This window comes from Nyctereutes procyonoides, unplaced genomic scaffold (assembly GCF_905146905.1).
Source record: "Nyctereutes procyonoides isolate TBG_1078 unplaced genomic scaffold, NYPRO_anot_genome, whole genome shotgun sequence".
NCBI classification, from domain to species: domain Eukaryota; kingdom Metazoa; phylum Chordata; class Mammalia; order Carnivora; family Canidae; genus Nyctereutes; species Nyctereutes procyonoides.
The window spans coordinates 6,279,470-6,295,097 of record NW_026575148.1 but is presented as its reverse complement, the minus strand read 5'-3'; the positions used below and the strand labels follow the sequence as shown (position 1 = coordinate 6,295,097).

The following is a 15,628-nucleotide window of genomic DNA, read 5'->3' as shown; positions in this document are numbered from 1 at the left end:
GCACAGTTCAACCTTCCACCAATTCATCTTAGGAGAAAAAGTCTGTTATTGCTTCTATGAGACCCTGAACATCAGCCTTCCGGCCATCTGCTGATCTTTTGTAGGAGGGTCTAAGAGATACTCTGGTCATCTGTCTCCTCAGAGAGGTATATTTTTCATCAAAGATCCTCCTGGCTTGTCAGTTAACTACAGTACAACTATGAAAGGAGAGAACACCCTTTTGCAGCTAATCAAGGTCCTCTGTAGTGGGGTTGTAAATGGCCACTCATCTTTCTGTTCTCTAAATTTGTAAGTCTTCTGAAAGTAGACATAAGAGGGCTTTATCACGTAAAAGATTTGCTGGTGTTCATGGGTCACGAATTCTTTGCAGTAGGGGTCCAGTACATATCTTCAAGGGACACTGTATAGGAAGGCTAGAAGCTGGCAGGGCCTGATTACAGAGCCCTGTGAAGTAGGAGGCACTTTAAGAAATAGCCAAGGGAATCCCACTGCCCATCACAGGCACTTCTATTTAAATTTACTTCCTTGCCTTCAGCATTTACACTAGTAACCAAAACACTCTAGGCTTACAGATCAGGCTGGAAAGCTCTAGGTCAATCTTTTAGGAAAAGATTTTTAGGAAAAGGAAAGTTAATACAGGTAGCTGGGTGTTTAAGGAATTTTGGGGGAACCCAGGAATTTGGGGAGTTAAGGGAATTTGCTGAGGAAATGGGGCTGAAATTTAAGATGGGAAATTTATATGGGATGTCCACTATTTACATGGGATGTGCACTGTACGATCTATTGTCCTTCCATTGACAAGAGGGATCTTATACTCAAACCAGTAAGTCTTTTTGTGGAAAGACCCAGAGGAAACTTTCTATACTTAGAATCCATCTTCACCATGGACACAAGAGACATCCCTGTTACAAGTGGGTACAGAAGATGCAGCCGCTGTGATCCAAGATCATTCAGAGAGTCTACAAAGGTTGTTACAGTTAAAAATGGTATAGTGAAAATAGTGTCTCTGGTCACAGACATGCTAATCTGTCACAATGGGCAGACACTACTGGAATGGGACTTTTCTAGCAGTAACAAAACAACAAAGGTTGAGATGACTAAAGCCCCTTATGGACTGGACCTCTCATGACAAACTCCCCTCACAGCTTGCACAGTCAGACAAAGAGAGTGCTGCTTATGACCTCATGTCTCAGAACCCCAGTCTATTCAACTGGCCACCAAGATGCATGCTAGTATGCGCACCTACCAGATGGCAGAAACGATGGGAGAATATTCTCACCGGTCACAAAGCCAAGCTCTCAAGACACAGAATAAGACAAAAGGAAAACTTCATCTAGTTTTTCTTTTATGTACACTAACTAAGCCTTGGGTCTCTCAGAGCCAGAGATTACTTAATAGGGATGTGCGGCTCAGTTGGGGATTGCGAGGTTTTGTTTTGTTTTTACAAAGTATCTCATAGCATAGAAATTGTCTTGAGATTGGTGCATGACTTAGTGTCAATCCAACCTGTTCTAGGACCAACTTATCCTAACATAGGAGTCACTGAATTAGGTAGTGAGCAGTAGCCTAATAGTCTAATTGTAGTCTAATAGTCTTTAAATGCTTGACCCATCCCCACCAAATCTGCAGGTTTGGCTTCCAAAAGCCTTTACCTTATGTGCATGTTAACCCACAACAAAGTTTGTCTAAAACAGACACCTATTTGATGAGAACCATGAACTCACCAGTCTGTGAAGCCAGCGGCTCAAAATAGCAGGTTGAGAGGGCTTATGCCTGTGTTATACCCTATGGTTTTCCTACTTACAGTAACACAACAGAGAGACAAAGAAAAAGTGACCATCTCTGGGAGGAAAATGATCAATAAAAACCAAGACTACTCATAACAGACCGTTAACAGAGTCACTATATGCGAAGAACTAGTTTCACAAATATTTTCTCCTGCTAATATAAATTCAGAAAAAGAGAACTCCAACATTCTTGCTTCCACTGGACCCTGTAGGCAGAGATCTGGGACACTGACATGGTAAGAATGATCTTCTGTTGGCTTTCTGTCAATGGTCCCAGGATCTCTCAGACAGAGGAGCCACAGAGAGAGCAGTAAAATTACTCTCTGTGATCAACTGTAGGGGAGGAAAAATTTTCCATTAACCCTTCTAGATTCTGTTGGCTGGTCTATTAATTAAATTGACATGAGAAAGATTAACAGGAGAAAAACAAGTTAATTCCTTGCATACAGGAACCTCAACACAGACAGAAAAGGTTCAAAGACACTGAAGCGGTTGAGGCTCAACTGAGGCTTTTATGGTGTCCTAAGGAAACTGAGGAGTAGTGAGTGGAGATTCAAAGAGAAAGAAGCCATGTCACAGGAAGATGGGAAAAGCAAATTTTTGGTAAACAAATGTTTGTCATGCTATGCAAAAACAATGAGACACACAGAGAAATCTCAACAAATAGGCACTGCCAAGCTAGCCCCGGTTTACTACTCCTAGCCTATACTCTTTGTATAGAAGGCCTGGTCCAGGAAGGAGTTACTTACATTCTATTGGAAGTTAAGGTAAAAAGCTCTTCCCTAAAGCCTGTTGGTCCTCAACTGTCTTTAGCTCAAAATAATCCACACGGATTCAATCCACATGCACCAATAATCTAAGGTGGCACATTTTGGAGTGGCACATTATGTTTCCCTTCACTACTAACACTGGAAAAATAACTAGAAAAAATCAGCAAAATTAGCAAAACAAACATAACATGTTAAATGCATTTTAAAAATTGAACAGAATGATAAACTAAGTATTAATATAAAGTATAAAACTTGACCTCTGTACTCAGGGGCTGAATTTCTTTAGGGTGAAAAGATTACAGGCAACCAATTAAAGTCCTTTCTTGCTCAGATGTCTTACCAAAAAGCTAAGCGATGATATTCCTGGAGTTCTTAACTGATTTGTTCAGTTAGGGGAGAGTGGTAAAGGGGGGATGGGGAGTGATAAAGAATGACTAAGTGGGTAGAGAATTTTCCCCCAGGGAACATTTGGCAATATTTGGTTGTCACAACTATGGTGGGAGGCATTATTGGCATCCAGTGGTCAAAAGCCAAAGATACTACTAAACGCCCTACAATTCACAGTTCACGGAGACAGTCCCCAACAACAAAGAATTATTCAGCCCAAAATATAAAAAGTGCCCAGGTTAAGCTAGAAGCTCTGTCTTGCTAAAAGACCTGAAGTTCTTGCCCTGAGGCACATTTTGCTATATAGGCAAACGGCTACACAAAGATGTTAAGTAGATCCACCTAGCCCCATACATACAGGAGGTTGATGAATTAAAATCCTTTCCAAAATGGCCTCAACTGCGATGCAATTTATAACAACTAGAAAACAGGAGTTATTTACAACCTCTTGTTACAACTGACTACTCACAACCTATAGACTGTATTATTGAAACTGTGCAAGCAGTAAACTGAAGAATGATCATAAGATTTTAATCAACATTATATTTTATAAATTTAAGGTGTACAGCCTGTCACTTTGATACATTTATATATTGTAACGTGATTACCACTGAAGTAATACTATATAGCATCATTATAGTACTGTAACAATGATCCTCTAAACATATGGCCCACAGATAAACACCTGATGGGTCTCCTAAGGTTTTACTAGACTGTAGTAAATCACCTTTACTTAAAACCAGCTAGCCCCTCAATATCCTACCAACCTTTCTTCCAAATTCCTTAGAGACTTACACCTCGCCCCCCCCCCAACTTAAAAGTATATGATCAGTTACTTCTCACAGTCCCAGGGCAGCTTTGTTCTGCCCACAGGTACTGTCCCCCTGTGCTTTAATAAAACTACCTTTTTTTGCACCAAAGAGGTCTCAAGAATTCTTTCTTGATTGTTTGGTCCAGGACCCCAATGTTAGATCACATCAATTTTACTGGGTTTTATGGTTTTTACAGATTTGATTTTTTAAGATTCCACAAGTAATACCATACAGTACTTGTCTTTCTCTGTGTGACTTCTCGCTTAATGTAATGCACTCAAGGTCCAGCCATATTGCTTTGAATGGCAAGGTATCCTTTATCATGGCTAAATAATACTCCACGGTATATGTACACCACATCTTTTTCATCCATTCATCTAATCATGGGCATTTGCGTTCTTCCCTATCTTGGCTGTTGTGAATAACGCTATGACAAACATGGGCATGCATAACCTCATCGAAATCCCGTTTTCATTTCCTTTGGGTATGAACCCAAAGACACTGCTGCTGAATTGTGTAGATCAGTTTTAATTTGAAGAACCTCCATATTATTGTCCATGATATTTGGACTACTCTACACTCCCACTAACAGTATATAAAGGTTTCCTTTTTTTTTCTTTTTTAACATGTTCTTGGCAGCACTTGTCTTCTTAATGATATCCATTCTAACTGGTGTAAGGTATTATCTCAATTTTGTTTTGATTTGCATCTCTTGATTAGTGATACCAAGCATCTTTTCACACATCTGCTGGCCATTTTGAGGTCTTTTCTGGAAAGATGTTTCTTTAGTTCTTCTGCCCAAATTTTAATAGACTGCTTGTCTGCCATTAAAAGTTTTGCTAGTTCCTTTTATATTTTGAATATTAACCCCTCATCTGATAACATGGTTTGCAAAACATTTTTCTATTCTGAAAGAATTCTTTAGAATATTAAATCTCTAGTTACAGATTTTTAAAAAAAGCTTATCATCACAGGATTTACTACAACCAATTGATCTCTTAACGTATCACTTCTAAGCAGGGGCAAAAACAAAGCAGAAATAACCTGCATTGTACAGTTCAAAAGAGATGATCCAAATTTTATTCATCCAGAAAGTGCACTTGATAGCTTTGAAAAAGACAGAAAACACTAACTAGAACAGATCTTCACATGATTAGTAACACATTTAAAGGGAATAATAAAGACATGAACAACAGAACACAAGAAACTAAGCCACTAGACTGTAAGACTTTTAAGGGTAAGATCATTTTTGTGTCCCTCAAAGGTTATAGGTCACTGACTTACAGAGAACAAACAGTATTTGAAAGATAAATGAGTGTGAATGAATGCCTGGTAGATAGCAGTAACTCTAGAGCACTAAGCCTAGATCATCTTTTTCAAAAAGTTTATCACATCATGCCACTCCCTTATTAAATAAAATGGCTTCAGACTCTTCAATATGACTTTGATCTCTACTTTCTTTGCCTTTATTCACTCTTCTTGCATCTTGTCAGCAGCCAGCTACCATGCTTCTCCCTCTGCCTGTGTCTCTGCCTCTCTGTGTGTGTCATAAATAAATAAAATCTTAAAAAAAAAATTTCAAACAGGCTTCACTTCTTCCTATCTCGGTTTTAGTATAAATGTTGTATTTATTTTCTAATGGGAGACAATTCCCTGATTCCGTGAAACCCCTACTTATCCTTTAGGTACTGCTTTCCATGAATATCTGATATGAGGGGTAAGTTCACTTCTCTCAACAGCTAGTTTTTCTTATTTGAAGCACTTAGCATTTTTAAATGATGTATTTATATTAACCTAATTGTAGTCTGTTTCTTTCACCAAAAGCTCCAAAAAATTAAGGACCATGTTTTGTTTCCACCCTCCACTATACATGGCATTTAGATCAATGCATGGTAGAGTGGCAATAAAAAACTGATGAATATATGAAGAGAATGGAAACATTTTGATGAGATACTTAGTAAAATTATGAAAATATATTGATGGAAGAGGTCTAAAGCATGCAGAGGGATTAAAGATTTAAAAAACAAAAGTGAATAAAGGTTTGGAAAAACTATCAGGAAAAAATAAAGATGTAGCCTGAGAAGGGCAAAGGAAGTTTTATTAAGGTTCTCTGAAGATATCAAAAAAACAATAGATTGTGATGAGATGTTTTCTTCCCACTAAAAACAGGAGAAATTTAAGTTAGAAATTAGGAAACATTGTCTTGCTGTCTATCTTTATGAATAAAGTTTCACTGGAACACAGCCATGTCCATTTATGTATTGTGTATGGCTGCTCTTCCTACAAATGCAGAGCTGAGTTGCTGGGACAGACTGTGAGCCTGTAGAGCCAACAATACTTACTATGTGGTACCACAAACACACAAAAATTTGCCAACCCCTAGTTCAAGCCAATTTACCAGGAATTTCAATTAGGCATAAAAAAAAAAAAAACCCCTCAAACCCTTTTAGATTGCTTGATCTTAAAATATAGGAAGAGAGGTAAGAAAACTTTCTGTTCGAAGTGTTCAGAAATAAGAGGATGACATCTCTGTTGGTTGATGGACAGGAGATCTGACAGAAAGGAGAAAGGATTTTACTTACCTACTGAAATATCTTCTGCTTTAATTTTCTACAAAACAAAAACTAACAACAGTTTTACTAAACTAAAATTAATAGATCTGAGTAGTATCACAATCTGAATTTTGTATTTTTGCACTAAGAAAAAACAAAAATGTACTGTTGGCCATAAACGAGAAAGATGGACCTTCAACTGGATGTCATATAATAGCCAAACTACAACATCTTTACTAGTGACTTAGGAAAAGCAAAAGATAGTAAGTGAGCTAAAGAATAGTGCAAAGAAGGGTGCCTGGATGGCTCAGTGGATTAAGTGACCAACTCTTGGTTTCAGCTCAGGTCCTCATCTCATGGTTGTAGGATTGAGCCCCATGTTGGGCCACCCACCTAGGGGCAGAGTCTGTTTGAGACTCTCTTTCCCTCTCTTTCTGCCTCTCCCTTTCTTCTCGCTATCTCTTTTAAATAAATAATAAATCTAAAAAAAAAAAAACTGAAAAAAAAAAAAAGGAAAAAAAGGGGAGAGATGGAATGGGGGGGAGGTTATCTACAGAGAAAAAGAAATGGCTCTTCACCAAAGTATCAACATACTGACAAAAAGGACAATATTAGAACACCTTGTCCATTTGACAAATAAAAGTATTATTCTACAAAGTCCACAATAAACACTTTAATCCTGCATAATAGCTGTAGAAAAGCTACTGATCCTTTAAATATAAACTTCACCTGATTTGTTTCTTGACAAAGGTAAAAAAAAAAATCAAGACACACTAACAAAAAACTATGAAGATAGGAACTCGAACCATTTTAGAAATAAATTTTTATTTTTTAAATTGAAGTTCAATTTGTCAACATATAGTGTAATACCCAGTGCTCATCCCATCAAGTGCCCTCCTCAAGTGCCCATCACCAAGTTACTCCAAACCCTTGTCCACCTCCTCCTTCCACTACCCTTTGTTCATTACCCAGGGTTAGGAGTCTCTAATGTTTTGTCACCCTCTCTAATTTTTCCCACTCATTTCCCCTCCTTTCCCTTATAATCCTTTTCACTATTTTTTACATTCCACATATGAGTGAAACCATAAGGTGACTGTCCTTCTCCGACTGACTCACTTCACTCCGCATAATACCCCCCAGTTCTATCCATGTCAAAGCAAATGGTGGGTAATTGTCCTTTTTAATGGTTGAGTAATATTCCATTGTATATATAGACTACATCTTCTTTATCCATTCATCTGTTGCAGGACATCGTGGCTCCTTCCACAGTTTGGCCGTTGTGGACACTGCTGCTATAAACACTGGGGCACAGATGTCCTGCAGTTTTACTACATCAGTATCTTTGGGGCAAATACCCAGTAGTTCAATTGCTTGGTCATAGGGTAGCTCTATTTTTTTTTTTTTTTTAGATTTTATTTGTATATTCATGAGAGACCCAGAGAGAGAGAGAGAGGCAGAGACACATGTAGAGGGAGTAGCAGCCTCCATACAGGGAGCCTGATGCAGGACTCGATCCTGGGAATACAGGATCATGCCCTGGGCCAAAGGCAGGCGCGATCCCAGGGTAGCTCTATTTTTAACTTCTACCCCAGCCCTACCCCAGCAATCCCAGGGTAGCTCTATTTTTAACTTCTTGAGGAACCTCCACACTGTTTTCCAGAGTGGCTGTACCAGTTTGCATTCCCACCAATAGTGCAAGAGGGTTCCCTCTTCTCCACATTCTCTCCAACATTTGTTGTTTCCTATCTTGTTAATTTTCACCCTTCTCACTGGTGAGAGGTAGTATCTCATTGTGGTTTTGATTTGTATTTCCCTGATGGCAAGTGATGAAGAATATTTTCTCATTTGCTTGTTGGTCATGTGTCTGTCTTCTTTGGTGAAATTTATGTTCATGTCTTTTGCCCATTTCATGATTGGATTGTTTGTTTTTTGGGTGTTGAGTTTAATAAGTTCTTTATAGATCTTGGATACTAACCCTTTATCTTATATGTCATTTGCAAGTATCTTCTCCCATTCTGTAGGTTGTCTTTTAGTTAAGTTAAATTTTAAAAACTGTCTATCTGTAATAAAATTAAGAGATCTAAGGAACCAATTATGTGGGCTTTGAGAAGGGTAAAAAAGAATTTCAAACACGGATATAGTTTAAATCTCAACCAGTTTTTTAAATAATAGTTATCAAACATATCTGGAGAAAGAAGGTACATCATAAGGTTTGTAATGGTAACATCAGGTCTAGATTTAGCTTAAGTTAGTCATAGGCTAAAACTTGCCGGGTTTAAACTTGTCATGTGAAAGGTAGAAATAAAGGTGGATAACAGTACCTTTCTTTAATAATGGGAAATTCAGAATACAAGAGAAGCAACCATTGAAGCTGTTGTTTTATATATAGTGAAACTCTATTAGTACAGGCTCTTATTTTCTACGTTTGGCTAAACAATAAGATAAATTGTATTTCCCAAAGGCAACCAACACATACCAGAAACAACACATATAACTATACTGACTCTAAAGTCATTAAAGTCTCTAAAGCCAGTGCTAATCCTGTCTTGGGTCCCCTAACTCAAAGAAGTTTCATTATGGGATAAAAACAGGGGAATCCTTTCAGCTGAATGTTTAATTCTGATGCTAGCAAATGATGACAGAAATTTGCTTTTTCTAAAACAACAAAAGAACTACCTAGTATGAATGGTATGAAAGAAATAATGAAAGATTCTAAAGGAAAATTGAATTTGAGCTAAGAAATGTTAGAGTCATCCAACAAAGGACAGCTACTCCACAAAAGGAACAGTAATCACCCCTCAGCTCAATGAAAAAAAAAAAAAAAAAAGAAGTTAAAATGCTTTAGATAAAAATCTTCTAACTTCAGTAGTATAAAAAGAGATCTCTTTGCCAAGGGCATCATTGAATAAATCCTGAACCCAGTTTTAATCCTGGATTCCTTTTTTTTTTTTTTTTTTATTTTTAAATTTTTTATTTATTTATGATAGTCACAGAGAGAGAGAGAGAGGCAGAGACACAGGCAGAGGGAGAAGCAGGCTCCATGCACCGGGAGCCCGACGTGGGATTCGATCCCGGGTCTCCAGGATCGCGCCCTGGGCCAAAGGCAGGCGCTAAACCGCTGCGCCACCCAGGGATCCCTAATCCTGGATTCCTATTCTAGAATCTCTCTTTAAAGTATTAAAGTGATTGACAGTATATTCAAGAACTTTTTCTTTTACATAAAGCCTAATGCACTGAAACACATGTGTAACAAAAAAGGAGTATTTGGCAGTCTAAAATTTTTAAAGAATATAAAAATGAACTTTTTTATTGGAGGGCCACAAAAAACTCACTTGTTTTAAACAATATGTTCACTTTAGGAAGTTAGGGTACAAAAGAGAAAGAGAAAAAAGATTCAAAGTTCTCTAAACTGACTTTAAAGTTCAGGAATGTACCTCAGTTCTTTTGGAAGCCTCCTTCACTCTGGAAACCAAGAGTTCAGTAGAACCTTTTATATAAGGTGAGCATGTGAAAATGAGTTCTGTTATCACATCGCTTAAGTGATATTCCTCATCCCACTTATTTTAGAGAAAAATGTAAAATCAGAATAGATGATGGGGGAAAAAAAAGAGTGAGAAAATTTTATGTAAGTTATTTCTTTTTGCTTCATTCATGTTCATTTGCTAGATCACCAGACTCAGTGGGAAGGAATCAGTAGCAGCTTTTTATAATAAGAAAAATTATACAGCAACAGGTAGACAGGGCAAGGGTTTTAGGTAGCGATATAACCCAAAGTAATGTAAGTGGCTTTATAACATAGTATTCTGAGTCAATGAATTTCATTTTAAGTATTTATGCAGGAAGAGACCTGAGAACTGTTCATATAGCACATATAATAAGATAATGCGGGCAGCCCCGGTGGCGCAGCGGTTTGGTGCCGCCTGCAGCCTGGGGTGTGATCCTGGAGACCTGGGATCGAGTCCCACATCGGGCTCCCTGCATGGAGCCTGCTTCTCCCTCTCCCGCTGCCGCTGCCGCTGCCGCTGCCTGTCTCTCTGTGTCTATGAATAAATAAATAAAATCTTAAAAAAAATAATAAGATAATGCTTTCTACTTAACTTGAACCATTAGAAGTATTAAAGGGACTAAAAATAGTTACCATGTAAAATTCCAAAACACCATACATAAAAAACCCTATTTCTTCAATGAAAAGAGAATAAAATTAAAATGATTTAAATTTGCCTAGTTAATGGAAAAAAAAAAACAGACAAATGTTTACTTGCATAGGGTAGTTTACTTAAATTTTTTAGTTATATGATTAAGGAAAACAATAATATTATATGTATATATACAATAATTTATTTCCAGGTACAATTTTCTATACTTTAACATTCAAATTTTATGAAATCATCAAAATATTTTGAATAATAAATGATGTGTATGGGGGGGTGATGGCTCATGTAACAGAGGAAAACAAGAATACAAATGACATGAGTTCGACTATGTAAAAATACTTAGAAATTACTAAAAGAAAAAGATGAAAAAGTTAAGTGTTTATCTGTGTGTATCCATTAGGAGTACTTTTTACCTTCTTTATACTGTTATGTGTGTGCATGTTCATTCATATATCAACTTGTACGTGTGTCTGTGTGTATATATATATACCTACACATTTGAGTGTATATGGAATTTTTTTTCAAACGTTTCATACGGATATATGTTAAATATTACAGACTGCCTAAAGGAAAAACACACAATAGGTCTAAGAGGAACAGAATACAGATACACTTACCATCACACGAAAGGGAAACATAACTTCCCAAGTCATCAGACATATGTCGCATCACATTTTTACCCTTCTTAAGACCAAGGAAGATCCAATAATCTATTGCTGCTCCAAGAATTCCAGTCAGTAAATAAGCTAATTCATGTTTGAAGACCTAATATTACGATGGGAAAAATATTAGTAAAACATATTAAAATATGTATTTCTTTATCAGTGTTTATTTTGAATACTTGTTGAGGCAAAACTTAGCTATTTAAAAATACAGGGTATGTTCATACTAAAAAGTATTCCTGAAACCCTGGCAAGCTCTCTTCATTCTCTGCTTCTCTTTCCTTTTCTTCTCCTTCCTCCTCCTATCCATATCTACATCCTTATAGACACAAGACATAAACAACTTATAAAACAAAATCTCCAGGACTTATATATAGATAGCTTATAATAAACTTCTAAATAACATTCAATAGTGTCAAGTGCTTTAGTATGGCAATAATTCCAACAGAACGATGAGGAAGTATCTGGCATCCGCTGGTGTCTGTGGATTTCTGTTAACAGGAATATAGGATTATAAAAAAAGATAGACTTAGCCACTCCTGGTGTTTATATATATATATATATATAAAATAGATTAATAAATTTATATATATATATAATTGACTTTATGTATATCTGAATGGCATATTCCAGAAAAAGGCTTAAAAAACACAATGAGTAAAAACTTTCACAAATATGATTGTCCTTTCTGTTATAAATGAAGAAACAGATTGGATCAAATTCCAATTAAATTGTATCAAATGTCATTACCTTAGAAATGTATAAAGATGTATTTTAAAGAATGAATACTGTTCTCTATCATCACTCTATAATAAGCATTATTAAATTCCTATAAAAAATATAGCAAGCATACAGATTTTTAATTACAGTAAGTGTGCCTTACCCTAATATGGAAAAATATCTTTCTAATCCATAAACTATGAAGGTGAAGAGGTACGAAAATAATTTTTAGACACTTTTGATTTAAATATTAACACTTTTTCACAAAGACATTAAAAGTAGTTGAAATTCTTTTATTTTTGGTTATTTGTTCTGTGTGAAAAAAATCATCAAATTAACAGTTAGAAAACATGTGAAAAGGTTTTAATAAATATTGCATCCGAATAGATTCTGAGTGCTAAGTCTGCAACTATATTATGCCTAATGTAGGATTAGGGACAGAGAAATTTCTACCCATTAGTGACTACTGGATTTATTTCTCCTGCCCTCAGCAGACAAGGTTCTTATGTTATACAATATTTCATAAGGGCATCATGGATTCATTATAAGAAGTTATTAGTTAAGTGATTTCTTTTTTTTTTAAGATTTTATTTATTCATGAGAGACAGAGAGAGAGAGAGAGAGAGAGAGAGAGAGAGACAGAGACAGAGACACAGGGAGAGGCAGAAGCAGACTCCATGCAGGGAGCCCGACGTGGGACTTGATCCCAGGACTCCAAGATCACGCCTTGGGCCAAAGGTAGGTGCCAAACCACTGAGCCACCCAGGGATCCCCTAGTTAAGTGATTTCAAAACTTAAGTTCTAGTCCTGGCTTGCTGTGCAAACAAGGGTAAATGGTTAAGCAGCCCATGGATTAGGCTTGCTGAAATAGTTTTTACCAAGGAAAAACCCAGAGGCAAGATGCTTAGGTAGGTGTGCAAGTTCCCTGCTGCTCTATCACACTGTGTGGAATTCACTACATTAAGCCAGGCTGGATACTAGATTTTGAAAGGGGACTATGAAGAATGGGACTGAGGAGATTTTAAGCTGCATGATTAGGGAAGCACTGCCTTTCCTTTAATATCACCAGGAGCCAAGATACAGAACCTTGACCACAGCCTGAATCATCCAGGTCAGGATTCATAAATGGGCGTCAGCACCACCCTCTCTCCCACCTTGATTAAATAGCTGGGCTTAAGTCTTACAGATGCAGCTGTATGACTTGGGAAGCACCAGCAGCCAGAAGGAGTGGCTCTATCAGCTGGCTGGGAAGGTACCAACTCCTCCCCCTAGTACCCTGATAGGGTCTAAGCCATAAACTGACCAGAACTCACTCCCTTATGCATGGAGTCTTAGCCAGTTATCAAAGCGGTTTGCAGGGAGCCAAGTTGTTACTTTGTAAAGCCAACATGGAGATAGTCACTCGACCAAGTTTTATTTCTCATGGTTCAAAATTCATCAAGAGAATTAAAACAGGAGAGGGAAAATCTACATTTAAACTAAAAATAAATCCTATCAAGATCCATGTCACAGAATGCTCTTTGCAACAACATGTATATCTGAATATCAGCAATGATCCTACCCAGGAAGGAAGCAAGAGACTGGTAAATTTTGGTTTCTTGAAATATTCCCCATTCCAAGAGTAAAGTAAATCAGGATCACTTCAGATCCATGGTCCTAAGACTCTGGATAGGGAAAAAGGAACTTAGCCCATAGAGCTAAGCCTCATATAAACCATAGTCTAACACTCAGCAACTAAAAAAGCAAAACCAAACTACAAAACAACCAGTTGGTATCTTTCTCTTTCCTTACACACAAATATATGTAAACATACCTGATACTACAAATTAGTATCAATATTGCCTATTACTCAATTTACCTTATTACTGCTATTAAACAGGATAGGTGGTCCTTGCAGTATTTGCAAGGAGGGACTATAGTTTCTTTAACATGAAAAGGAACTGTCAAAATTATTCTTATCTGTGTGACATTAGCTAAATATCCATACTACCACATATTCAGAAAAGTAAATTGTTATATAAAAAGACACTTTTCAAGGGCACCGCGGTGACTCAGTTAAAAATTTGCCAACAGCTCAGGTCATGATCCCAGGGTCCTGGGATCAAGACTCACATCGGGCTCCCTGCTCGGCAGAGAGCCTGTTTCCCCCTCTCCCTCTGCCACTGGCCCTGCTTGTGCTGTCAAATTAATAAATAAAATCTTAAAAAAAAAAAAAGATACTTTCAAATCAGGTTCTTAGATCCTTTTATAATATATTCTTCTCTATGACACTCACTATAACCATAGGGCCAAGACATCGCGCTATGGATTGTACTTACTGCAACTTTAACAGTGTATAAATAATGCTACTATTTCTAGCATAGTGGAGATATACGATTTAGAATTAGTTTAATGAGAATATGGCAGAAAAACCATAAAGAGAGGAAAGCTTTCTGGAATACTGAGAAGTTTGCTCAAGTGGAAAGAACAGAAAACCTTGAGAATTAACAAAGAAATGAAAGACATGAGTTGCACATGACACATATTTATATAAGAACACCTTCCTACTGTGTTAAAGTCTATTATCAGACATTCTGTTCATAGAGTTCTCTATTATCTGCCAATACAAATAACCTCCATTTAATAAATGTGGTGATCTTCCAAAAAATTGACTAGTATATAATCAAGAACAAACTACCATCTTGGCCTTCTGACTCTCAGGTTAGGGCTTTATGCAATGTCAGAAAGATGCAAACAGGGAATCCCTGGGTGGCGCAGCGGTTTGGCGCCTGCCTTTGGCTCAGGGCGCGATCCTGGAGACCCGGGATCGAATCCCACATCGGGCTCCCGGTGCATGGAGCCTGCTTCTCCCTCTGCCTGTGTCTCTACCTCTCTCTCTCTCTGTGACTATCATAAATAAATATAAAATTAAAAAAATATTTAAAAAAAAAAGAAAGATGCAAACATAATACACATAATGTGCTCTAGCAGTTTAAAATTTAAAACACTGGCATTTGAAACAAGAAAAAGTAAACTGCAGTTGAGATGGCCTCTAGGCAGCGCTTTACCCTAACAGGCTGTGACACCTTGAACAAGTTAGTTACACTCTTTAGCCTCAATTTCCCTGTCTTTAAATACAAAGTAGCTTCCATTTCTACCTACAATTGTAGAGTTATCATTAAATAGCACTTAAGGACATCGCAAAGAAAAGTAGGACCAACCACCAAGCTTTGCAAAATTTGTACCTCCTTCATAACCTTGACACAGCTCACCTCTGCTCTTTGCCAAGGAAAGCCCAAAGCTCTCTCAGATTAATGACAATGAAATTCACTGCCTTTGTGTCACTCTGCAACGCTTGCTGATTGACATTATGACAAAACAATATTAGCATAAACTGAGGACTTCTGTTTAGCTAATGACTTAAATTGAATGCTTCAACTCAGCAAATCAAGAAACAAATGCTTTACCGTACAGAAAATGATGTCTGTGAACATGCATGGAATTCTTGAAATCAGAAACTGCCAAAAAGATTTAATTAGGTACAAGAATAATTCTAGCAGATAAGGTAACACACACAAAACAATTTTTATGAATTTACACAACTCAAATGTTAAATAAAATATGATTTGCTAAGTTAAAGCTGGTTCTAATATTTCGACTGATGCTATAATTTATTGCAGACTGATTCACCAAATATGTTTATTTATGAATTTGAACAAAAGTCTTCGAGTTAAACATGGATAAATCTGTTTTTATAAACATCAGTATCTCCTGAGTAAATTCTTATTTTTGATAGTCCTTTGGT

The 15,628-nt window shown here is 37.0% G+C and overlaps 1 protein-coding gene across 1 annotated transcript in view; it reads right to left on the bottom strand.

Moving 5' to 3' along the window:
• SLF1 (SMC5-SMC6 complex localization factor 1) overlaps positions 1-15,628 on the bottom strand; it is a 77,015-nt gene that overhangs the window by 14,833 nt on the left and 46,554 nt on the right. The window contains exon 15 of the mRNA XM_055312904.1: positions 11,080-11,227. Coding sequence (XP_055168879.1) covers positions 11,080-11,227 — 148 coding nt within the window. The remainder of the gene's footprint in view (positions 1-11,079; positions 11,228-15,628) is intronic.